Raw genomic sequence first — 27,489 nt, forward strand, 5'->3', positions numbered from 1 at the left:
TGCATCGCAAAGGTATCAAATCTGTCATGTTTATAGTGGCGTAATTAAAATTTATTTGTAACTAAGCAAAGCTAGGAATTAATATGTTATTTACTGATAATATGCCTTCAATATATTACAGAATCAAATAATGACTGTAATTTAACCGTACTGGTTCTTATACCCTTCGTATGCAGCGCAGTGGTATAACTTTTGTTACAACAAATGCAAGAAATTACTAGGCCTGTGAATCTACATATAAACCTATTGTTGTGGTTGTACATTTTTCTGTAGTTGCACTAAATATATTTACATCGAACCTGTGGAGTCCCTTATAACTATTGCAATTCTTGATATTCTCAGTTTATTGGAGTCCCTTACAATTATTGCAATTCTTGATATTCTCATTTTAATGGAGTCTCTTATAATTATTGCAATTATTGACATTCTCATTTTAATGTGTAACGTGGTGTTTTCAGATATGTGACTTCACTGCGCACTAACAGTAAATTTGTTGTAATTGTGTTCATACTAAAGACCGTCTTATTGTAAATTCAATTTATTTTACAGTTCATTCTCCCCCATCAGCCGATTTGCATGGTAAGATGAATGATTCCAATTTGCAACACATATATTTTTTAAAAGAAAAATGTGTTCTTTATCAAAGATAAAGTTCAGATTGATGTAATGTGAATGTATTAAAACTGAAATGTCACATAAGAATTTCCAATGCTCCGTATCTTCTTTTTGCAAAACAAAAAGTTGCATTTTATTTTTATATTAGTTGAATTAGTGCAGTTTCATTTTCATATCTAATTTATCTTACTCAAACTTGTTATGTTAAATATATAGTTCAGTTAAAATGGCAGCTTTAATTAACTAGCCTGTAGTGTATATCAATCATTGTTTTCAGTATGCAAGGAAAGGAATAAAAGTAATAGAAATTTTCGGTGTTTTTCTCTCTGGCTTTATTCTAATCTTGCAACAAAATGTCATTATAAGTGGGGGTTTTATGAGCTTTTCTCAGCGAGTTTCTAAGATTTACTATTCGACGTTGATACTTTTATAAAGCGTGCATATATGAATACTAAAACTCTGGTTATTTAGCAAGGTTACCTCTTGTAGATTGCTATTGCATTAGATTTATTGTCCACATATTTCAGATTGCTTTTTCAAAAGTTCATTGTACGTTGGCCATGTGTCACAAACAATTGACAATGTTACATGTGATCGTTGGGACGTCCACCTTTTACCCAGTAACCTGCTGGCTTCCAAGCTTCCGGATCCAAAGCTGTCAGATGCAGCTAACTTCTGTAGAGATCCTGATGGAAAGGGACATCCCTGGTGTTACATCAGCGGGAATCCCCTGAAAGCATGGGAGTTCTGCGATGTTTTATTCTGTGAAGGTTTGTAGTCATAGCAAGAATAGCAGCTGCAAGACAGTATTATTATTATTATTATTATTATTATTTGCTGTTGCTGTTGTTGTTGTGGTTGTTATTGCTTTTGTTGTTTAAGTAGTAATAGCTGTGGTGGTAGGGAGTAGTAACAGTACTAGAGATAGTTATGACAAGATCTGTCAGTGGTTTTTATTTTTGTTATTGTTGCTATGTCAGCAGTAGCATAAGTAATAGATATGCTGAGAACATTGATAACAGCATCAGCAATGTAGAACCGTTGGTATTATCATTGGTATTAGCGGTTACATTCTCGCAGCCTCCTCTACACTTATGCAGTGTTGTTGATCAGATTTTTCCCGAAAATCTAAACTTTTTACTGCGCTCTGCAATCTGGGGAACACTCTTTCGCTAACAATGCTATCAATGCATGCGATGTTCTATAGATTTGTTGATTTATTTTTTAGCTAAGTAATTGCAAACATTGCAGTGTGTCATCCAGGTCTGTACGATTTATAGTTGGGATTTCTTCCAATTTCAATACCTTTCCGACTCTCATTATGCCAACTTGCATTGAGTGCTTTTCATTTTCCCCACACAAGTTAAACTAAAGTCCCTTTTATTATGCAATGATATACATTGGTATTACCTTTTACCTTAGTTGTCCACCAGCTACCTTCAGCAAACTTTGCGAATAACTTACACACGGGGCAAGAAAGAACCATATTGATTTTGTGGTCAAAAATATGTTGGCCAAGGATATTGTGACCTAATTTCAGCATTGGTTTCAGCTAAAATAACACTTGGACTACAATTTATAGACTGACCAAACTATGTGGATAGTTTGCATTTGAAGTGAGGCAATAACCTATCGAATATAGAGTGAAAAGGTCAAAAGTCAAGATCATTTTGTCTAAAGGGATAAAACATATACTGCACACTAATATCAGCTTGCCAACACAGACCTATATTAAAACTTGTGATACCTTGCAAATTAATTATCGATGAAGAGTAATAGGTTTGGGTCAAAAGATCAAACGTTGAGGTCATTGTGGTTGAAAGGAATAGTTTCTTTATATAAACTTGTTTTCGACTATGTGTCTTGGCCAAATTGTGTAAATGTCCTGCTGTTAGGTACAAGAGAAGACCAGTGATTTGGGGGATCACATGTCAAATGTGTTGAAACTGTGGGGTCAAACCCTCAAGAGTTATTTTCATTGTGATTCTAAGAAAAATGGATTTTACATGATAATGTTTGTTCTATGCTAAATTCCTTGACCAAATTATGTGGATGGACTTCACATACAGTGATAAAGAAACGAATTAATTTTCGTATATCCAGATCACATAATGCTGCCTTAGTTAGTCTAAAAAGAAACTAATGGGTTCTAAACAATAATTATAAGTTACTGCATTTTTGTGGGAAAATATGAACGAGATTTTCGGATGTAAATACTGCGCGATCTTGGAAGTGAAGTATAGCCATCCAACAAAACGAGTTTATATTTTCCCATACAAATGCACTACCCTTTTGATTATATGCTCATTTTCTTATTCTACCTACGGTTTAATTATATAAACAAAAATACACTACGAGAAACAAAGTAGCTGAATGTATGCCATATTCCAAAGTAAATACATAAGCGCAGATTCATCATTACACAACAACAAAATTATTACTAGGCACATAACTCTGCCCAGATAAATCTAAACTTAGTTGCGCGCTCGACGTAAGTTTCGGAAAAATATGGCGTATCTAGTTCAAATTGAAATTTGAAGTCATATTGTGAATGAATGCCCATTGCTACAACTTTTCCATCTCATCTGGAATGAATAGATTTCGGTATTGTTTTCGATTCTACGAAATTTCGTGATTAAAGACTTGATTAATATGTAATAATTCCACATGAAATACATCGGATTGAAGAAGCGAGGGTGAATCGTGTTGACCTTTGCAAATGTGTTTCTGTTTATGTCATTGAATGTTTGAAATCATAATGTGGGAAAAATATGAAGTCTTTTAATTGCAATTATCAAAAAGACGCTATGGAATGTAATGCTTATTTCATTTTGAATGCAGTAAGGAGGATGTAATTGCACTTATATTCAAAGTTACTATACACTATTGGAATGTGTAATCAAGATTGAGAACCTATGACATGGCTCATGTAATTCGAATTTGCATAACTAAGAAAGTACATTTTGAGGAAATTCAAGATGTAAAACTGTAAGTATATCTTTTTGCCATTCTTATCACCAGCTAAAAAAGACAGTATATGCCTTGTCACTTGTATGTTATTTGTAAGGAACCTTTATTCCGTCTATTGTATAGCTAGCCTAAATCCGAAATAGTGTATCAAAAATGTTAACGCACAATGTTGCGATGCAGCTGATATGTCGTAGTCCACGAAACATCTGCTTTACTTCATTTAGAAACAGACCACTCTGGTGGCCTACTGGTTAGAGCGTCCGCCTCGAACGCGGGAGGTCGTGAGTTCGACCATACCAAAGACTTATAAAAATGGTACTAACAGCTTCCTCGCTTGGCGGTTAGCATTACGAGGTTAGTGTTAGGACTGGTCGGCCTGGTGTCAGGTTAATGTGGCTGGGTGGGACATCACGCTACATGTCTACGACATGATGCCCCAGTGTTAGACATCACTAAAAACTGCCACACTGCAGACATCGTAGCGATATGACTAAAATATTGTTAAAGCTCCGTTAAAAAGAAAATTCAACCAAAATATTTAGAAACAAATTAAAACAACCACGACGTAAAGCGCCTTCTTCGCGAGTGTACATGATTTATTTACAAATCAAAAATGCTAGCGTCTACGTCTATTGGTTGTTTACAATATAAAGTAGTTCCTTTATGCACGTGAATTCATTAAGAAGGTGTACACTATTGTAAAATAATGAACGATTCTGACAATGTAAAGTTAATGGAGAAAACAATGAGCATATAATAAGTTTAATTAAAGACCACATACCCTGCCCAAAGATTAAGGTCACTCATATCCGTTTGTCAATGATCACTAGAATTAGCTATACAGAGGATTATCATGTACGGGACGTAATGTTAAGTTCTCGTCTGTAAATGCCGTCTGTAATATTAAATTCCCTGAGGGCGCTATGAGTTTTACCAAAATGGCAATTCCCAGGAGGGAATTTGAAATGCATAGTACGCTCCGTGATGTTAAAATTATCATAGTGATCCAAACTGTACCATGTGTAAATTTTGACGGCCCCAAGAATCCCCGATGTTAGATTCCCGTAACAAACTAGACGGTGCAGTAATGTTTTCTGTAGAGCTATATAGTTCTCCGTTAACTACTGGTGTTAATTCTAACAAAAATATTCCTTATCGCCTGTTCATCGGCAGCTTTCTATAACACTGAAGCCTCTGTTGATTTGTGTCCTTTGACTGTTGTTATTAACAGTCTAAAATTGCATTTTTAAACTGGGAGGCAAAAAATGTTTTAATTTTTTAGAAATTTCTGTCTTTTATCTTCTCATGAATGCACCCGAATACAAAATGTTCAATTTTTTCTCCAAGTTCTAAGCATTATTCTTTATACCTGCATGCACAGACAACATACACATTTTCCTTTAAAAAAACAACACTATGTGTTACAGAGTGCTACTACGCCAATCACAGTCAGGTCTATAACGGGTACGTCAAATCTACTCCTCATGGGGAATGTCTGAACTGGACTGGTGCATCGTTTATTGAAGGCTATTTTCCAGATGGCAGTGTGATAAGGGCAGAAAACTACTGTCGAGACCCAGATGACACTGGACATCCCTACTGTCTTACAAATCATGGCTTTACATCTTGCAGCATCTCGCAATGCAATAGTAAGTAAATCAGCCTGAATGGATAATGCAAACGAAAACACAAGTCGCATAATGAAGACAAAATTATTGTCAAAGTTGGGGAGTTGTTTGAAGTGTTGCACGACCATCACATCTTATCCTAATCAGTCAGCTGTGCTCTTTTGTCATGAATATTGCAAAGATTCTCATTTAAACAATGCCTTTTCGAATGATATACGATCCATATTTTTCTTTCTTTGTATTATCTAAACGCTTTCCTGATCTCTTTAGATTTGCAGCTTGAATTTCAGGATTTGTAGAACGATGCTTATTAAGGCACATTTATCAGAGTTACACATGAGTACCACTCCGGTGGCCTAGTGGTTAGAGCGTCCGCCTCGGATGTGTGAGGTCGTGGATTCGATCCCTGGCCGAGTCATACCAAAGACATACAAAAATGGTACTAACAGCTGCCTCGCTTGGCGCTCAGCATCAAGAGATTAGTGTTAGGACTGGTCGGCCTGGTGTCAGGATAATGTGACTGGGTGGGACATCATGCTACATGTATGTGGCATTACGCTCCAGTGCTAGACATCACTATAAAGTGACACAGTGCAGATATCGTAGCGATATGACTGAAAAAATGTTAAAGCTACGTTAAAAATTCAAATCACATCACACAACATACATACACATGAGTATATACGGTACCTGTCATACAATATATTATGTACCAACAATGAATACAAATTGAGACGTAGTTCACTTATATTGACGCATGAATGTTGGGAGCAAGAAAAACATGCAAATCTATCGTTGATTTCTATTAACCTTGTGTGTAGACTCGGATAATCACCTACTGAATACATTGTGGTGTGTAGACTTGGATAATCACCTGCTGAATAAACTGTGGTGTGTAGACTTGGATAATCACCTACTGAATAAACTGTTATGTGTACACTTGGATGAGCACCTAACGAATAATCACCTACTGAATAAACTGTTGTGTGTAGACTTGGATAATCACCTACTGAATAAACTGTTGTGTGTAGACTTGGATCATCAACTACTGAATAAACTGTTGTATGTAGACTTGTATAATCACCTACTGAATAAACTGTCGTGTGTAAACTTGGATGATCACCTAACGAATAATCACCTACTGAATAAACTGTGGGGTGTAGACTTGGATGATTAGCTACTGAATAAAACTGTTGTTTGTAGACTTGAATGATCGCCTACTGAATAAACTGTTGTGTATAAACCTGGGTGATCACCTAACGAATAATCACCTACTGAATAAACTGTTGTGTGTAGACTTGGATGATCAGCTACTGAATAAACTGTTATGTGTAGACTTGGATAATTACCTACTGAATAAACTCTTGTGTATAGGCTTGGATAATCACCTACTGTATAAACTGTTGTGTGTAGCCTTGGATGATCACCTACTGAATAAACTGTTGTGTGAAGACTTGGATGATCACCTCTCGTATAAATTGTTTTATGTAGACTTGGATAATCGCCTACCGAGTAATCACCTACCGAATACGTGTCATCTGTGGACTTGGATAATCACCTACCGAATAAACTGTTGTTTATAGAATTTGATAACCACCTACCGAATAATCACCTACCGAATAAACTGTTGTGTTTGGACTTGGATGATCGCCTACCGAATAAACTGTTGTGTTTGGACTTGGATGATCACCTACCGAATAAACGGTTGTGTTTGGACTTGGATAATCGCCTACCGATTAAATTACCTACTGAATAAACTGTTGTGTGAGGACTTGGATAATCACCTACCGAATACATTGAGTTGGATGATAAACTGCCGAATAAACTGTTGTGCATAGACTTGGATGATCACCTACCGAATAAACTGTTGTGTGTAGACTTGGATAAGCTCTTGTTGACAATACTTCCTTAGCAAACTACAACATTTCATTGATAGTTCCTTAATTTCGTAACTTTTTCAAATACTCCCTTGCATGAAAATGCGAACATGAGCTAGACCTTCATAGAAGACATTAATCGTTTATTCCATTTAAATGCTAACTAATATAGATGCAATTGCTCGCAAAAATATCCTTAATAGTGGTTGGTAAATCTTCTTTTAAAAGTGTTTTGCATTTTAACCTACATATACGAGGCATTTTAGAAATATGTACATTACTGGTAACATATATATAAAACGGCCGCTATCGCTTAACCGGCTTGAAGCAGCTGTTCTGTTATTTGTGCCGTTTTCATCATATTTGTCCCTGTTGCCTGTCTTCGTCTACGTTATTATATTCATTATGTATTGGCAGTTCAGTTCGTATGTGTTTCTTCATCTCCTTGGTTTGGAACAATTAGACTTTTTCTGAGCTGTCTTGCTCCACTGATACAACTTCCTTTGTTTTCGAACACAGCGCCATCACGTGATACTCGCCAGTCAACCGTTTATGCTACGATGGACCCTCATTAATTGCTTTAAATGACCATTATTGCTCATTAATATATGTATGTGTGTGATTGTGTGTTTTTTTCTCTGCAAGTATCCTGGATGAGCCTAAGCTTTTGCTTTAATTATTGAAAATGTTATGCGCAATAAAATATTCTTTTCTAGTAATACCTATCACAATTAAATACTTAATCGTTATGCAAAATACAGTCTTTCCCACAAACAGTTTATTTTATTTCCGTTTATGAATTTTATTATATTTATATTATATTTATTTTATTATTATTATTATTATTAGTATATATATATATATATATATATATATATATATATATATATATATATATATATATATATATATATATCACTTTGTTTTTGTGTAAATCAAGAAGTTTCATTCAGTTTCCCAAAACTAAAGATATTAAAAGTGTTTGAAACTTACTTATACAGTGTTGTATTATTCTTGTGAATGTCTAACAATATCACCACATCGCAGCAGTGTCAATATTTCTTGAAATACAAACTTATGGTCTTTTTCCGTCCTTGAAAACAACGCTAAGTGCTAATTTCATATTGGTTTCGATTGTGTCATAAAGGAGACATTTCATTTTTGTATATTATTATAATTCTTTCGCAGCTGCTGTCTGCGCAGACGACCCTAATACTCTTTGCTTTCATTTGAAATCCGTCATTTGTGGAATCACGCACATTGCACAGCAACTTTGCCCGAAGACATGCGCCATGTGTGGTACGTAAATTCTCCATATTAGTAATCACACTTAGATAATAATGTAATCAATTCAAGCATAAGCAAATTAAGAAGAAGAGCACAACAACAAAAAAGCGCCGGCCTTGTGATGATATGAGCAAAATGCTTTTTTTTGTATAGGACCTATACGAAACCGCCTTGTGATGCCCTGAATATCCTCATGAAAAAAGAATCTGAATCAAAACTGGAATCAGAGAGAGAGGGAGAGAATACATTCTCTATGAAAAGTGAAATTGCTCATTGACAAAAAATGCATCAACGTGACAGGAACATGACAGGAAAAAGGAACCAACTTGCGTATTTTTCAATATTCCAAGAACAAAAAAATCCAGAAATATACTATAGTTCGACAATGCAGTTTAACATATTTTTGTCACCATTTGGCAAGTATAAATTAAGAAGAAGAAAATATAACTAAGACTGCTCTCATAAGAAGGACCAAAACATGTTATCAATTATATGAACAAGTTTTTTTTCAGTCTAGGACCCATGCGAAACAGCTTTGTTACGGATTAAAATTAGTTCAATGTCTCTCATCAGAATTGTGGAAAGAAACAAAACATGAATGAACTCGAAATAAAATCTTGATTGCAATCACAAAGAGAGAGAGAGAGAGAGATTTACCATGAAAAATAAAATAAAATATAAAGTTGTTGAATTACAGAAAGGAATCGACATGACAGAAAAACATAACGTGTTTACCTTCCTGATCAGTGTTCCACGAATAAAACAATCCATGAATATATTATCGTATATAAGACCTTTTATTCAGTTTGGTATGCTTTTGTCACTATTTGGCAGGTATACATTCCGCAGAATTGATTTGCAACACAAAGTGAATATGTACCAGAAAGAAAGCAATTTAATATTTCCAACCAAATTTAGGTCGGACAGTTACTAACTTTAGCATCTTCCAGTTAGTTCTTTTCAACAAATATAATAATGTCAGTTTTCCTGCAACGGTTGAAAATTATCCAGAAGCAGTAAACTTTATGTCAGTCATAAACGCGTTGTTCTATTCAAGACGGATCGGGAGAGATCATCGGTTTTTCATAAATTTCTTCGTAAAATTTTTTTTCAGAAAATGAACCTTATACATATAGCAAATTATATATGAAGTTCGCGCGAATTTCAGTTTTGCATGTTGTCCCCTTTACATACAGCCTTCACTTCCCGCGCTGCTCTCGCATAGTCCGAAACGTACGACGGTGACGTAGAAGCCTTGTTTAGATAATGTGACAGTACTATCCAACGTACATTGACAAATGTAGTGTTGATCAGAGGTTTGGAACAGACCCGGTTATCGTCAAGTGAGCTGTAGAAAATGTTTGACTACGTTTATCTTGATAGATGATGCAAACTTCATAAAAGAAAATAATAAAAATGAGAATGAAACCGATATGATAGGAAAGAAGGGCACAAGGGTGACGTAGAAGCCTTGTTTAGATAATGTGACAGTACTATCCAACGTACATTGACAAATATAGTGTTGATCAGAGGTTTGGAACAGACCCGGTTATCGTCAAGTGAGCTGTAGAAAATGTTTGACTACGTTTATCTTGATAGATGATGCAAACTTCATAAAAGAAAATAATAAAAATGAGAATGAAACCGATATGATAGGAAAGAAGGGCACAAGGGAAGTATATGTTTCCCTTTGGTGAGAGTCATAAAAATATCGGAAGGAAAGCCTCAATCAAACAATTAATCAGAGGGGGAATTTTGTTTAGTGTGATGTCAGTTAGGTCGTGGAGTGGAGACGTAGACGATATTACCAGAGTAACTCGGGCGCGAAACGTATCCGATTTCTCAAACAATATTTAATTCGACACCCCATCATAAGATATATCTGGTATCGCACTCTCGCATATCATCTACGTTAACACCGCTGTCTGCAGGTTCAGAAACGAGACTAAAGGCTAGAGATTCATGCACAGAAGTCTGTAGATATGATTTTGAAACTGAGAATTTAGGATCAGAAGCTAGGTTGGAAGTAGGGACTCTCACTAACAAAAAGAAACCTCAATGAATCATTACTTGGCATGTAATACAAAATGCGTTTGGAGGACACCCAGCTTCCAGATGTCCGTCTGATTCATTATTATTTTGACGTACTCAGTAGAAATATGGAAATTAGCCAGAACAAAACGGCTAATTTAAGAACATACTGTTAAGCATTCGAAACATTGTTTTATACAACAGCTGAATGCAACTGAGAATTTAGTTTAATTTTTTATATCTCTTTCATCTGTACTACAATAGTGTTTCTATATGTACATGACACACAAACTTAGCTGAATGGATAAACTTCAAATGCATTTTCCAATTGTAGGTTTTGGCTTGTTGCCACCAGTACATGTTCAACTGCCTGTGCACAGAGGTAAGTAAAATAAGTCTTTCATAAAGTTGAAGAAAAGTGAGTGTTGACATATTCATGTATCTGACATGATGACATCTGTTATAAAACTGCCAAGCCTATAGACATAACATGTCATGTTTGACACATGCCACTCTTAAAATATTAGTTTGCAACATCGTCGTCATCATGATTATAATAAATTAACGACTTCTTTAAGACATTGAACACTTTATCTGATGTTAGAAATGCTCCCAATTTGCAAACGCTGATGTAAAATCTAGTATGAGGCTGTTGAAATGGTTATTCAAGACAAAATCAAGTGAAACATTTAAAAAATAAACTAATTTTGTACTTGCTTCTCGTTCCTCATGGACTAGCGTGGGATTCTATACGAGCTTTCAGAAGTGGGTTCTATACGTTGTTTGCATTCTCTGCATAATGACAACAAGAAGACTAAAAGACTCTTGATCAGTACATTCTTTTCTTCCTTTCATATTAATTCAAGCACCGTGTCAAGACCATCCCATGGCTAGATGTGACGCGTTACGCGAATTTATCTGTGCCGATCCAAAAACAGCCCAGTACTGTCCCAAAAGTTGCTATTTGTGTTCAGGTTTGTGTTACCTGTAATGTCATCAACAACACACTATTTAACTGTCTCCTATACGTAAATGAAAGTGCCCGTTTTATAGATGGATAAGTTTACAGTGATTCGATCCTAAGCGACAGGATATTTTATACATATTTCATTCAAATACAAGGAGCAGTTTTAAAGATGTGACTATTAATTTCAATCATTCACGTCGCGAGTCTGGGCTACAAAAGTCACTGTGATGAATATAGTTATGAAGTCGAATAAATCACATTTAGTCTGCCAATTTTCTGGTGCCATGATGTTCATTTTGGGACTGAAATGTAAACTACACAGGAAAACTATGCTAAGCTATATAATACATAACGAAGATGATTTCAGATTATGCACATACACTGGAAACCAGATTATAAGGCCGTCATATTTGTCGAAACTACTCCGAGAATCCACCTAGTTCCAATAGTAGGTCTGTCCAACTTGCTGCACAGAATTAGTTACTCTTGGTGGTATTTTCGTTAGTTACAGAGACGAAAGTTGCTTTAAATCAAATGTTAATGATTGTTCATTTGGCTGACGAAATGCTTCGCTCGCTCAAGAATACGTAAGTACATTAAGAAAGCATTCGATTGCGGTAAAGATATCACAACAATGTTATTTACAAAAGTAGTAAAACTTAGGAAATCGATTGGCACTTTATTTTCTACATATTTTACGGTGAATAAAATCGTCATGCCACAAGCAGCTGGTTGTCATTGAACCCTTTATTAGAATGTACACGAGGGTAGACATACCGCCATGCTTCATTCTCCGTGGACTATGTCCCAGCCTCTATTTTAATCAAAAGTCTAAGGAACAGCACATTTTTGTCGTGCTATACAATCTGTTTTCATGTTTGCGATTTTATATTGTATAAAATAATATTTATGTTTTCATTTGCTATTATAACACTCACATCCCCATCTATCTCCCCTTTACAACAGGGAAACAAAACGTGATGGCTTGAAATATCTACTTCCAGATTACAATTTCTAAAACAATTGTTTTATTTATTCAAATAATTATGTACATTTCGTCTTGGTCTTTAATAATGGATTCCGATCCTCTTCTTAAACGTTATACCGCCAAGTCCTAAATATTGATTATTTTATTTTTAAAATGCATGTCAATGTACATATACATTTTATTTGATCCTCAACATTACAAATTTGCTTCAAGGACAGGTAGCATTTTTATTGCAGTCTTTCATAAAGCTACTTTGTTATTTTAGAGAACATTTGGAACGGGTATTAGTAACCAGTGAGTTCAATGAGAAATAATTTCAATTCAACTAATCAAACTCATTTTTAACACCGCATAGTTCTATTTTAACATGGGCACATTTATCATTTCAGATGCTGTGACAGGTGAAATCATTGGAAAATAAAACAGTATATTGGAATATGTTGGTTATCAGTTATATACATTTTTTTAAAATTGAAAACAAGAGGTTGTACATGTACTTTAAATTATTTTGGGTTTATCATCCTCAAATGATCTATTAATTTGGAGAGACACATATCTCAAAACTTCCTCTCACACAAATGGTCGATTCATTTGGAGTTATGCATATCCTAAGTCCTTCTCTCACACAAATACTCTATTTATTTGGAAATACGCATATCCCGAAACTTCCTCTCAAACAGATAGTCGATTCATTTGGAGATATGCATATCCCTGGGTTATAGTATAGAATGCAAACCTTTTATCACACAAATAGTCGATCCATTTGGAGATATGCATATCACAAAACTTTCTCTCAAAGAAATGGTCGAATAATTTGGAGATATGCATATCCCAAAAATGTGACGATGAGTACTTAGAGCACATTTTAAAACTGAAAATAATAAGTAATTTACTAATGTAAAAAACATGGTGACTTTAATTTCAGTCGCCGTCCTCTTCTTTTGAAAGAATACTGACACGTAACAGCGTCAAACTGGTGTGAAACTTTCCCAAGCTATTTTTTAATCTACCAATTCTGTTTTCAAGGACACAAAACAATTAAAGACGATTACACAAAATTAAACCAGAGCTAACAAACAAAGCACATAACGTTAATACTATAGAGAATCATCATGTTTGCTGTATATATGGATATGGACAATTAAATAATAAATAAACTAGCGAGGTTGGACGTTGTTAGTTTTAAGTTATTCTAAAATGTTACGTAATACCCTCAATGGCATTTTGTCCCATAATACATTGTAAGCATATACCCTGTATGCATAATACCTTGTATTCATATACCCTGTATGTTGCTAAGCGCCCTCTATACTTAGCATGATGTTGCGTAATACACTATTTGGCATTATGTTGCGAAATACACTTTATGGCATGGTGTTGCGTAATACCATGTATGGCATGATATTGCGTAGTACACTGTATGGCATGATGTTGCGTAATACTATGTATGGCACGATATTGCTTAATACACTGTATGGCATTATATTGCTTAGTACACTGCATGGTATGATGTTGTGTAATACACTGAATTGCATGATATTGCGTAATACACTTTATCACACAATTGCTACACTTTGCCTATAGTGTGTGCAGTTTAATATTTTTGATATTATACATGTGAACATATGACTTTATGAGATTCTGATTTGTCCAAATAGGCCCACGAAATTAGTGTGCAGTGTTCTCGTTACTGATGGCTGCGATCGTGGAGAAAAAAATTTAAACCCTCCTTGTGAATTTTTTTGATTTCATTGGACATTTTTGGCCGCCATTTTTTAATCGACTCGCAAAATGGAATTGGGAAATAAAATGGTCTCGTCTGTTTCAATATTGCCAGTTTACTCTCACAGGGGTTTGTTATGTCATTTATAACATATCATAACTTGAAAAATCGCAAAAACACCAAGACAAGAAGAATAACGACAAGTAAAACAACCGGTATTGGTTAGATGATAACGCGGGTGTGGGTGGGGATGGATGGGTGATATATATGTAGTATGGAATTCACCCTGTATACAAGCTTGATTTCAAAGTGAACTTACTGAAGTAAATAAACTCGCCTTTGTTCACAGAAGAATGTAGACATAAACCGGCCTCCCCAACTGACAGAACTTTCTCCAACCATAGTATATTTACGCGATAAATATGTGATGCAAGTCCGACTCAAACAGAGATTTGTTTACGTCTTCTGTACAATCTACTGTTCCAAATCAAATACTGCAAATATTCGGTCACAAATACGTTACAGTAAATATGTGTGTTTTTGCACCCAGTAATCTTTTTTCCCCACAAAAATATCGCAACAATGTAATATTTCGTTGTGGAATTTCAACGTAAACACTGTCACCGTGTTATGTTGGCCAACTCAAACCGGTACTGCGCACCATGTCAAACAATGTCACATCACACGCATTGGACATTTTGTGTTGACAAACGTTTTGTCTTTTGTAAAATGTTCTGTTTATTTGGATGACGCTTATTACTTGATTTATATTTATCAAGAATGAAAAATATACTTTTACTATTTCAAGTTTATTTGGGACTAGTTTTTACGCACAAGAAATGAAAGGAACGGCGTTTGTCAGAATGAACGAAATTATTCGTTCCTCTTTCTGTCTAAATAATTTATACTGAAATAAATGTATGTGATAAAAAAGATATCAAATGGGTAATGATTTAATATTAAATTTATGAAACTCTTTAAATGATGTCCAGCTTTTGCGAGCCAAAGCTAGCAACAGCTGGACATTATTCAACTCGTTTCATAAATTCAATATTAAATCGTTACCCATTTGATATCCTCTATGTATGGCATTATGTTGCGTAAAACACTGTATGGCATGATGTTTCATAATACCTTGCCTGGCACGATGCTGCGTAATACACTGTATGGCATGATGTTGCGTAATACACTGTATGGCAAGATATTGCGTAATACACTGTATAGCACTATGCTGCTCAATACACTGTATGGCATGATATTGCGTAATACACTTTATGGCATTATATTGCATCATTACCTCCGTGGTATTGTTCTGACCAAAAATGGGGGCTTCTCTATTAGGTGTTGATTTGAAAACTTATTCTGATTAAATTTGTGTAAATATCCTCGTGTGACAACTCTGTTTGTACTTTAGTCTTTGATATGGTCACTTTACATCTAACGAGAAAATGAAAATTTCCATCATATATGACAGGAGATATCAGTGAGTGATGGTCAGTAGCTAACCATGCACGATTTACTTCATGACTGCTGATTTCAGTAATGTGTGTAATGAAATGCAATATCCATGTTTCCACAATCACTGCCATATTGTTTCTTTACAATGACTTCTAATAAGACGACCTTCAAGTTTCAACTAAAACCGATCCCCATAAACATGCGTTTTCTCTTGTTTACTTATCAATTATCTAATGGAATCGTCACTAACTCTATTTTTGTGTGAGTTATTTCAGCTTATAAGTTGACACATTTCTTTAGTTTCATGATCCTTATAATTCATAGAATTAGAGACACTCTGCACTATTGTGCCTTTAAATGTATACATCGTTCACCACTTTTTTAATTAAAACACACCCACTCAATAAAAACCAATATATAAAACCAAGCCGAGCGTTGCGGTCTTAAAAATATCTGGCACCGTTTCCTATTAGTCTATGCATTATTTCAAAGACAAACTTCGTAATGACTTGCATCTTCATGATAAATACCCAGTTCAAAGGCCATTGTTTGCTGTATATAAAGTTAGAATTTCTTACCACAAAACAATCTTTTGACAGGGCAAACTTCTTAACTTTATCGAGGAAACATTTAAGGTCAGTCAAATAAGTTTATGTAACCGAGACATTTACAAAATGAAAGACGTTGGGGTGATATTGTTTACATGTTGTACGCAAGAGTTATCTCTTCTACTAACAAGATGTTATATATAAAGTTGAAACGGTTCTGAAGACCAACGTGGAATGGAAGAAATGCAATGAATCGTTTGACAGTTGAGCTTTGATATACCATTAAATAAAAGACAAGACTGTCAGAGATAACTGAAGAATCCTGTATAAAATTCAGTGTTAGTACTATAAAAACTGTGAGTTGTTTTTAAAGGTTCCGTGTTTCTAGACTCTGTCTGTTGTGGACAAAACAGCGGATATGAGTATGACGGAGAATTTGTGTCAATTACAAACCAGAAGACAAAATGAATGACGACATTATACCATGATAATAAAATGGCACACATGACAAACGTCACAAGTTTACTGAACTGTAGACAACGATCGTAATAAATGACGTTATTGACGATTTGAAAAGAGATGATGTTCAGAAATAAGACGAGGTCTCAAACTACATCGAAAAAAAAAGAGATGATAAAAGAGATGCAATGCTATATGCTGGCTTGTGGGAATTTGAACACCATTAACGCTGTAATCATGAGAACATTTAAACTATTTTCAAATGTCATCCAACGAATTAAATTACACAATCCGCTGTGCATTTTTTCTGGAGAAACCTTTCATCGTGTACAATCTTAACACATCCGTAAAATATTCTGTTACAAAGAATTACCAAACATTAACTGATACGTAATGTATATAACAACAATAAGTACCATCAATGGATACAACAACAATAACTACCATCATTGGATATATCAGCAATACGCAATATCGTCGGATGTAACAACAATGAGTACCGTCGTTGTATATAACAGCAATAAGTACCGTCGTGGGATATAACAACGATAAGTACCATTGTCGGATATAACAACAGTAAGTGCCATCGTTAGATATAACAATTCACATAACGGATTATGAAAGGACATTACCTTGGCACGCGTTATTTCTGACACGATGACACCTGGTAATCCAGAAACGTAGACAAAAACCAATTTAGAAATGAGTGCAAACAAAAATTCAAAATTTTTACGACTTTATGTCTTAACACTATAAAGAAGGGAAGTGAAAGCATCACTTTAAGTCTAATCAACAAACAATCTAGTTTTCAATTGCAATGTAAAAGTTTCAGAGACACGGTATTGTGAAATAAATAAATTATAATCCTAAATGTCCTGTCACAAGTCCAATAATATAGAATGTTCTGAATGAATTCTAGTAGACTTGAATATTCTGATTTACCACAATGTTGCAGTTCAGAATCTCTTTGAATGAGTTCACAATGATTCCAAAATAATGTATTAATCAAAAATTATTCCGTTTATCGTAATTCCATTTGAATGATCAAATAATTCCTATCATTCCAATCAATATTTAAAGAAACAATTCCTCTTGAATTATATTAGAATACCACTGTCGATTCTGATCAAAAAGGATTCACACAGACTGGCATAAAGGAGAATGAATTATTTGTTTGTCAAGTTCATATTTATATAGATTTTCATTTGATCAGTTGCGTAAGAGAATATGAAGACTTTCCAACTGACAAACCTAGTCTAACTGTAAACAAAACTGACCTTGAACTTCTGTTATGTAAACATGTTAACAACTTACAATCATGGACAAAAGTTATTTATGTAAACATGTTTGCAAACCACCTTTATCTTACATTTCAATTGCTAGTAAAAAAATTAAGTACACAATATAGATACAGAAAACACAATCGATATGGATGAACAATCAATTACATTAATTTTAAAGATTGCATGAGCTACTAGTGATTACTTGTTAAAATAGTTTACGAACCCTTAATTCTTCTAGATGCCAAACATTATAGAAGAGTTGGTACTTAAAAATAACCGTCTGTGTTACCTCCCTTGACTAAAATCGCGCTTCTGCATTAGAGAGCACAGCATTTGTTGGTAATTCTTTCCAAAACAATGTCATTCCTTTTTTTTCTTTCCATGACCATACTTACTGTAGTTGCAGATTGTGTCATTTGAGTTTCCTACATTTCAACCGGATCGCTGTTAATTATCTTCTCAATCTCAAATTCCGCATGCTATAATATATGTGTTAATGGGTTATGTATTGTAGTGTATCGCTTCCAAACACGTAGCAGGGGCAGGTAACATATGTGCCAACGTTTGGGAAGATTACAATTTTGAATGTAACTTATTCGTGAACGATACCACACAAGTTTACAATACATACGAATATGGAAAATTCGATTATGGAGGGTTAAAACCAGTTTAACACAAACCACTTTAATTGATCTTTATATACACGTATAGAAATGAAAGAAAAACGAAAAGACATGACAGAAAATAAATTATGTTTGGTTTGTGTATGCTTAACACCATTTTTTTCACCACGTGATAGGGTAATATCAGGCGGCCAGTATATTCGGTGGAGCAAGACCGCTGGAAGAACCACCGACCCAGAGGAAGCTACTGGCAAGCAACATAACATAACCACGTTGGTGCACAACAGATCGAAAGATGGGGTGGTGATGGCAAGAGAAAAAAAGTTGTGTATTTGTTTAGAGGTTATTTGCATCAGTTTTCATCAATGCAGTTTGTGCTCAAACACGTATGTATATTAAGGGTGCGAGCAAATGTATTATTTTCATATTTGTCACGTCCATATATGTCTTATAGTTAATTAATAACAAGAATGAAGATATATACATACATATATATATATATATATATATATATATATATATATATATATATATATATATATATATATATATATATATATATATATATAATACTTATAGATAAATTGTTACATAAGAATTGTTACTCATGATAGATCAAATATATACTTATTATATTATGTATGTAATACTTATTCATACATTTGTACATGAGGAAATGATACACGTTATAGATCAAAGATATACATATTTGTAATACTTATTCATACATTTTAGTAATTCTAATCAGCCTATCCCTTTCTTGCAGCCGAAATGTTCTTAGCTTCGTCATTAAAGTACAAACGTGGGCAGGGTCACGAAAGCCGTGTTTATATTCTCACTACCTGAATATCCTCATATGCATATATAAATCTTATGTCTGACCATGATGTTTGCTTCCTTGCGCTTCCCGGGGACAGTGCGTTTGGTCCTTTATAATTGTTTAATAAAAACTTGTTGAATAATGACTGTGACTTTAGCATGCCTCGAAAAGATAAAGTTTATAATCAAGAACTTGTTTCCTAATGTATTGAAGCAAATATCCAGTGGGTTGACTGGAATGTCCGCTTTGGTCACCTGAAGAACGTCTCCATCTGGAGAGATCTGATGAATGTTGTGAGACCATCGATCAACAATATAAATGGTGTCATTATTCGCCACAGCTACTCCACTTGGACATTGTAGTTCCTTATGTGTGTAATCAAACAGAATCTGGCCATCCAAGCTATCACAATAAAGAGATTTCTGGTCATCCACGGTGACGTGCACCAGCGTTTTGAATCGATTCAAGGCAACAGATGTGTTAGAACTTTCAGAAATGTCTCCTGGTATCGGATTGAAGGATTTCTCAATGTTGTCATTGGAAACCATGGACCAATAGGTCTTTCCAGAAATGACAAATTCGTTTCGGTTGATAGATGCTACATCCAGACAGACCATTTTAGTTCTAATTGCTCTAGCCGGTTTGATTGGGGATGATGTAGTCAGTAGCTGGATGATATGGTCTTCAGGTAGAGTCACCGCCATTTCTTTTTCACTCACAACTCGAATACTCGATTTGAAAGTCTGAATTCATTAATGTATTTGAATTCTGAATCAAACAAACAGCACGTGTGATCATTACAGTAGAGAAGCATGAATCTGCCATCCGAAAGGAAGCAGGCAGCGGTAAAACATGGCCGCGAAGAAGAGAATATGCTTGTAGATGGATAGGTTGGCTGGATGATATATGTTCTCTTTATCCGGTGACCTCTGTCAGGCTCAGCAGAATAGTTGACATCAAAACTAATGGCAACCTTTTCCATGTTCTGCTTATTTCTCTTTTCCTCTTTCTTAGTTACCAGGGTGTCCTTTCGGCTGCTAGTGCCGTATACACGTTTCCTACCCGACTCTGGTTCACCATTGCAATGAAACAATACTTAGAGTTCACTGTGTTTGTACTCTGTATCACTATTGAAAAAGTTGTTTAGGGCATGTGGAGAGCTCTTCTGGGCATCAGACCGAAGATATACAATAAGAAAACATTCATGTGTGTAATACATAATAAATATATATCGATCCCTGATGTCTCTAGACCATTATAACAGCTTGATAGTACTATTCGTTTGACGTAGACTCATAATACTTATCAGGCACCGAATTAGCCACCAACCAAGCTGCACTACCACCAGTCTCTGGAACATGTCAAGAACTGTTTGGGATTGGATTCGCGACACACGTCTTTCCAAAGACATGCTTTTTATATTGCATTTTGGTGAAAATGTCCAAATACAACAAGATAAATGGAAAGTAGGTCACATTGATCAAATTTAGTTAAGCAGCGCAACATCATCTCAGGATAAAATAGAAATCAACGTTTTGCTTCAATAAAGAATTTAAATAAATGCTTCAAACTATAGGAAGTTAGGTAATTATCAATATCATTATTATTTACTTCATAATACATAAATTCATAATTGTTTCTAAGGCAATCATATGCACATGATGTTTTCATAAAGGAAAGACTTTAAAGCTGACAATCAACTCGTTTGCAATTGTAGTTTGTACATTTTGTTTTACGTACTTTATATTGTACTTTTGTTCTGAGTGCAGGAGACAGAAAACATTAAATTTCAGTTATCATTCCTTTACCTCATTCAATGTCGCAGCCAATGGAAACACTCTTGCATAAGTCACCAATTTGTGTGCCGCTTTCTCATCACTCCCGAGATCTTCTCTGGCCGATGGCGTAGAATTCGAGCTTTCTTCCAAAGCCCTACTGCTGTTGCTAGGAAGGTGGGAATAGGATTTTGGAGAGAAGACGCCTCGTGTATAAACCGGTTTCTTTAAGAAGACGGTCGGTCTGTAATAAATCACTTTCGACGATGGACTGGAAGCAGTCACGGATTAAGTCGATCAAGAATCGTAGGATTTTCATGACCACTAAACCTGGCTTTTGTTGTTATATCAATTAAATTTTAAGGTCAATGGTTAGGTGGCTTAACATTTTCGTTTATCAAAGACTGGAAGCCAGTGGTCTTGGATTTTCGATACAAATCTGGAAAATAGGAAGACGGTGGTTTTTGGTTTCAAGAAGTCAAAATAGTAGATGAAACCATGTTAGTTTAAAAACTTTGACTACTAGTTGAAAGTGCATGAAAGCTAGTTTACATAATTAAAGCGGATCAAAATGATATGCGTCCCAGAATTCGCAAATTTCTAACTACTTAATAGCTTAATGCGCGTATCCCATTTTTACGAGCGTTTTTTCAAGATAAAACCAATGCAACAGTTATCTCGTAAAATTCTACCTGCACATATTGTAAATGATCATCTTCAATCGGGCTGATGGATTGATTTCTCTTAACAAGGAACATATCTCCCTATATCACGGTGGCCTTTGCAAAAGCAATATAAAATATATACTCCCTACATCAAAAACAAAAACATGGCAGTATTTGTAAGAGCACACACTTTACGAAATTCAAGTTGCATATCATTGTTTCTGAGGCCCATCGATTTTCAGAAAGCAATACGCAACCAATATTATAAGTAATGCTAGAGTATTCAAAGACATATACACCTTTGAATAAATTATAGATCAGAAAAAATGGTCGAAGTTTAAAAGATAGTGTTATCATCTCGCTCCAGAGAGACTTCGGGATTGGCTGGTGACCTGGAAAAGTAATATCAAATGGTTTACATACTGAACATGTGATAACTGTTTCCTGACAAGTTGCCATAAAGGAACATTCATACCAAATGTTGTATTAGTCTACTGGAAATCAATTTTCTGCAAGATTCTATATCAAGCTATAGCAGCTTCATCATAGCAAAATAAGCCCTTTAATTGTCTTCACGTGACACATGTAACTCTGTATTGTTTGCTGCTTTTTTGAATATAGCAGTTATCTCTGGAGATGATGGAAGTAAAATAACAGGAGACTATTGGACATGGAGCTTGTGGAATAATTGTACTGCAACATGTGGTGGGGGACGCAAATAAGGTGTAGCAATCTGTGTTGTCCAGCGCAGCATGGATTGTGGAGTGACTTCCGCGCTCAACATAATAGAACGCAGCTGTATTTGTATGACTATAGGGAATTGTTCTGAGAGTTGCATTAATGGCGCGATCTATATCAACGGATCGGGGTGTGCCTGTCCCCAAGGATATACAGACCGTCGTTGTTCATACGGTGAATATTTCATTCCCTGATAAGTAGTTTATATTAGCTCCTCAGTTCCAAACAAAGTATAGCTCCTCAGTTCCAAACAAAGTATACATTTGAATTAAGTCCAGAGTTCAAAATTTCCCCAGTCTAAAGAGTGCACAGTTTTACCTGTAAAAGACTTGATAATGGCAATGTCAAGTAACTTTTCATATTTATTTGTATTATCGCTTCATGGTCTGATATTACTGTTTAGATGACACAAGAGTTGAGACAGAAAATTAAAATTGTGTCGCTGCATAATGTGGCAAAAAAATATCAAAAATGATATAAAATTTGGCTCCCAAATTTGTCTGTTATGCACTTTGCTTTCTTTTATGAAATATTTCTTTTATTTTCTTTTCCACGATTTGTCCATATCAAATCCAAATCTCCGGCCTGGATAGCGCAGGAGTAACGTGCTTTCATGCACTTCTGAGCGTCCTATGATGTTCCTCACATCATGTACATCACAGAATTAGAAGTCACCAATCCACAATCGGTGATTTAACGGTTTCTTTTCCCAGTAATCTCCACATGATAGACGACCTTACAGCAATAGCATAATAGTCGGAAGTACATTTAATGCTTTAACGTGTTTTATGTTACTTGTTTTAATTGCAACATATACATAAGAAATAAAGTTTAAACTTTAAAGCAACTCTAAATTTGTCTTCGGCTGACATTAGTTACGACTTCGAATGAAACTAATTGTGCCTGTTGGTCATTATTCAATCCAGAGAGCAATAAATGTGTTTGAACAAAGTTTAATGACAAACAAGTTGGAAAGATGCATTTCCATAATCATCTTCGATAGCCAAGGTTGCAATAACTCTATCTACACCTTGACATATCGAGCAAATATTTCAAAGCTTTGGGTCTGTGAATTTGTTATACCAACTGCTACTATATCTACCGTTGTTCTTACACCTATTGCTACACCTGTACTACTATTACACATGCTGCTGCTAGTATATCCACTTCTACTGCTACGCTAGTTGCTACTGCATATACTGATACTACTACTACTACTACTAGGCATACTGCTAATGCACACTTACTGCTACTACTACACCTGATGCTACTAGTGCATTTACTGCTCGTACTACATCAGCTGGTACTAGCACTCCTGTCGCTACTGCTAAAACAGCTGCTACTGTTAAACATTCTGCTACTGGCTCAAATGCTGCTATATTTTCACATGCAGCTACTGCTACACCTACTGCTACTATTACACCAGCTTCTACCACAAAGCCTGCTGTTACTTATAGGCTTACTGCTACTACTACATTCCACATACCGAGTACTACATTCCACATACCGAGTGCTTGGAAAAATGGTACTAACAGCCGCCTCGCCGTGCGCTCAGCCTTAACAGGTTAGTTTTAGGACTTGTAGGCCAGGTGTCAGTATAATGTGATTGCGTGGGACATCATGCTACATGTCTGCGGCATGATGATTCAGTACTAGACCGCTATAAACTGCCATACTGGAGACATCGTAGCGATATAGCTTAAAAATTGTTTAAAATATTTAACAAATCTAAATCACACACACACACACACACAAAGACAACGTCTCCTTCCACTACTGCTACATCTACTACTACACTAGCTGCTACTACTCTTTCGGATAAATGCACCAATTCACAAGATTTCATTTTCAAATATTTTCAAATACTTCGTTGTTGCTTTTTTCAGTTGCTACTATATTCTCGTACATTTGAGAATGTTTCAAGTAGAAGGTAATATAATATATTATTCCAATTAGCAGCATATTTTTGTTGATGTGGTAGCTCTACGAAAGTGCGTTTATTTGTAACAAATATATAATATTAGCATGTGGATTGTTGTAAAACTGATTGTAATAGGTTGGTAAAAACATGTATCTTTTTTTGGTGTAAGTTACGTAGTTACTTATGAAATCACAGTTGCAGCAAGTGGAAAATATGTGGCCGGCAAGAACTGTGATATTCATCAAAACTGATATATAGCTGATCCCACTCCACCCCACCTCCACCAACTTGTGGACCCAAAAACGAAAACAATTTGAGGAATTGTTAACTAGCCACGTAGGGCACCTCGTATCAAAGGTTCAAGGTAAAAGCAGCGTGATAATCGCACTGAATTCATAATCGGTAATTTGAACTCACGAGTTACTTGAGCCTTTGATATTTGTTATCTTCCGCATTTGGGGCCCCCTGTGGTCTAAAGCGCTCACCGTTCCGGATCACTGCCATCTCACCTCTGTCTGCGTGGGTTCGAGTCCAAGGCTCGTGGGTACGTGGGAAAGCCTGCCAGTAGCTTCTCGTGGGTCGGTGGTTTTTCCCTGGGTTTTCCAGGGTTCTTCCTCCACCAGTTATACATGTATAACCTATCTTGTGCTGAAAAATGGCATTAAACCCTAGAACAACAACAACTTTCCGCATTTGGTAAGCTTTTATTTAAACGCTGCCATTGTTTACTTAGCTTCGGCGCGTCCGGTGATGAACACATCGTAATTGAGCTAATGTTAGCTGGCGGACCACAAAATTCAAACGTTATAAACACCTACACGCTGTAAGAAAGGAACGTCAAAATAAAGACTTTGGATTACATAATAGTTAGGAATTTGGGCGTAGAAATTAAATTATAAGGTTTTAACAGAGGAAACGTTTGATCCAAGAACATAATAAACAGTCTTTACTGTATACTCACCTACTCAGAATATTTATTGATAATAACTAATATTCAGCTGAAAGTACAGGTCTAACGGCAACTTAGTTTGGCAACAAGGTGCCCTAATGTATTGGTCAAGTTCCTAAGAGAGCAAATAAAGATTTGACGTGGGTACGTACGGCAATGCAAAGGAAAAGATAAAAAGTGTGCAAGACAAAGTACAAGATACAAAGTATCAATAATGAGACATCGTAATATTCCTTTTGTCCTCAGTTTTGCAAAGCAGTTTCTGCAGAACGTTGGACGTAAAGAGACCCGTTGTTGAGCACATGAAACCGATATCAAGGTAGCATTCGTCCGTAATAAGTAAGACCAAGACAATCATATTTTGTATGACAGTGCCATTTAGATTTAATATGTATTTGTTAACGGAAATCTTTATTGGTTCTGAGCACAGGATATAAATTTAAAGGATTAAATACGGTAGTACCTTGTTATGTAATGCACTATTGTTGGAAACATACAGACGTTCCTACATGATTGTCGGCAAGACTGATGCTCCATACCATATTTGACTTGCATGGGGTTAACACAGATAGATGCCGATAAAATTTCATTCGTTATGACCATGCGCTCACTAATATTAATGCAAACGATAATATTCCATGTCCTTGGATATGTATACACCATAATTAAATTAAATGAAGTGGATCAATCATATTAACATTTTAGTGATTACTACACTCATCTATGTCTTATCAGAATTTTTATTTAATTATTTATTTTGTTTTTTTGCTTCGAGTGAGATGGATCGACTTGTTCTAAAAGCTTTGTTAAGTGTCTTCCTCTTTTATCAATAGGGTCGCCATTGTAATGCTAAGTTAAAGAAAGCCAAAACTGGGTAAGCAGAGTCAGAAGAAGAATAAGATCATGATGACGATGTTAATGTTCATAATCATTGTGGTGATAATAAGGAAAATAGAGATGATAATGTTTGTGATACTGATTTCAAAGCTTATGATGAATAATAATTGTCATCATCATCTTGTCGTCGTCATCACCCATATCTTTGTTTACCTTTCGAAAAACTTTTCTAGATAAATAAGTTGTGAACATATCTTTCCTTGCAGATATAGATGAGTGTACCAGCACACCGTGCAAGAGTGGCGGTTCCTGCCTTAACCTGGTCAATGGATACATCTGCACCTGTCCTTTAGGATTCGCCGGACATGACGGTAACATAGGTAGAATGAACTACAGTAGTTTTTTTAATACTAAAACCGGACAGAGAGTTGCAAAAAGAGAGTGAGATAGATTCATCTGTCGTTCATATTGAACACGACTGAAGCATGTGTCACAGCAATGCAACACTGTGCTCCTTTCGAATACTGACCATGAGGTCCAAATATATGATAGCGTATTGCTTCCTTTCTAACATTGACCATGACGAAAACAATATAAAAAATTAATTCCCAGAAACAAAACACTTGAGTGTTTTTCATATGATTAAAAATGACATGAGTAATGACGATAAAACAAACTGTCAGACATTACATACGACAAGAGACATAACTATAAACAAGATAGCTGCCATTACATACGACATTAAACATAAATATATATACCTAACTATATATAAGTTAGATTCCATTTTATGTGACAGGAGATATTACTATCAACAAGCTAGCTACCATTGCATATGACAGCAGACATAACTATAAAAGAGGTAGCTGTTATTAAATAAAACAGGTGACGACTTTCAACAAGTTAGTTGCCATCACTGAGATAGACGTAAACCTGCATTTACATCTTATGAAGTTTATGTTTCTTCTTATTCGAGCACTGATGTTAATACTGGAAAATTATTAATAACCAATCATTGTTTTAAACAAGGATTATGCTATCATATCTGATGTTTAACTATTTTCGAATTCTGTCGCTCTGATAAATACTTTTAAGAAACAACACGATGAACCCTACACCTGCAATGCCTGCAGTGTTTGTTTTTATATATTTTGCCGAATTTAAATTATTTATGTTTGCATGGATACAAGATATATAGAACAATGATGACATCAAACTTCAAAAGTTCGGGTTTTTGATTCCTACCATTTTGTTAAGGCATTATGGGATTACGGACTACATGCAATAGCTATATACCTTCTAAACGAAAGATCTTCACAACATGAAA

The 27,489-nt window shown here is 35.3% G+C and overlaps 1 protein-coding gene across 2 annotated transcripts in view; it reads left to right on the forward strand.

Annotated features, from left to right (window-relative positions):
- LOC149794195 (uncharacterized) overlaps nucleotides 1-14,264 on the forward strand; it is a 35,526-nt gene extending 21,262 nt beyond the window's left edge. The window contains exons 4-10 of one of the 2 annotated variants that reach the window (XM_089966530.1): nucleotides 550-579; nucleotides 1,143-1,385; nucleotides 5,013-5,234; nucleotides 8,279-8,389; nucleotides 10,743-10,790; nucleotides 11,275-11,382; nucleotides 12,753-14,264. In XM_089966530.1, the coding sequence (XP_089822656.1) occupies nucleotides 550-579; nucleotides 1,143-1,385; nucleotides 5,013-5,234; nucleotides 8,279-8,389; nucleotides 10,743-10,790; nucleotides 11,275-11,382; nucleotides 12,753-12,784 (794 nt within the window). In that variant the 3' untranslated portion in view covers nucleotides 12,785-14,264. The remainder of the gene's footprint in view (nucleotides 1-549; nucleotides 580-1,142; nucleotides 1,386-5,012; nucleotides 5,235-8,278; nucleotides 8,390-10,742; nucleotides 10,791-11,274; nucleotides 11,383-12,752) is intronic. The other variant, XM_089966533.1, reaches the window with a different exon arrangement.
- Nucleotides 14,265-27,489: the final 13,225 nt, after the last annotated feature.

Source organism: Sinohyriopsis cumingii, chromosome 8 (genome assembly GCF_028554795.1).
Source record: "Sinohyriopsis cumingii isolate HCF-2022 chromosome 8, ASM2855479v2, whole genome shotgun sequence".
NCBI lineage: Eukaryota > Metazoa > Mollusca > Bivalvia > Unionida > Unionidae > Sinohyriopsis > Sinohyriopsis cumingii.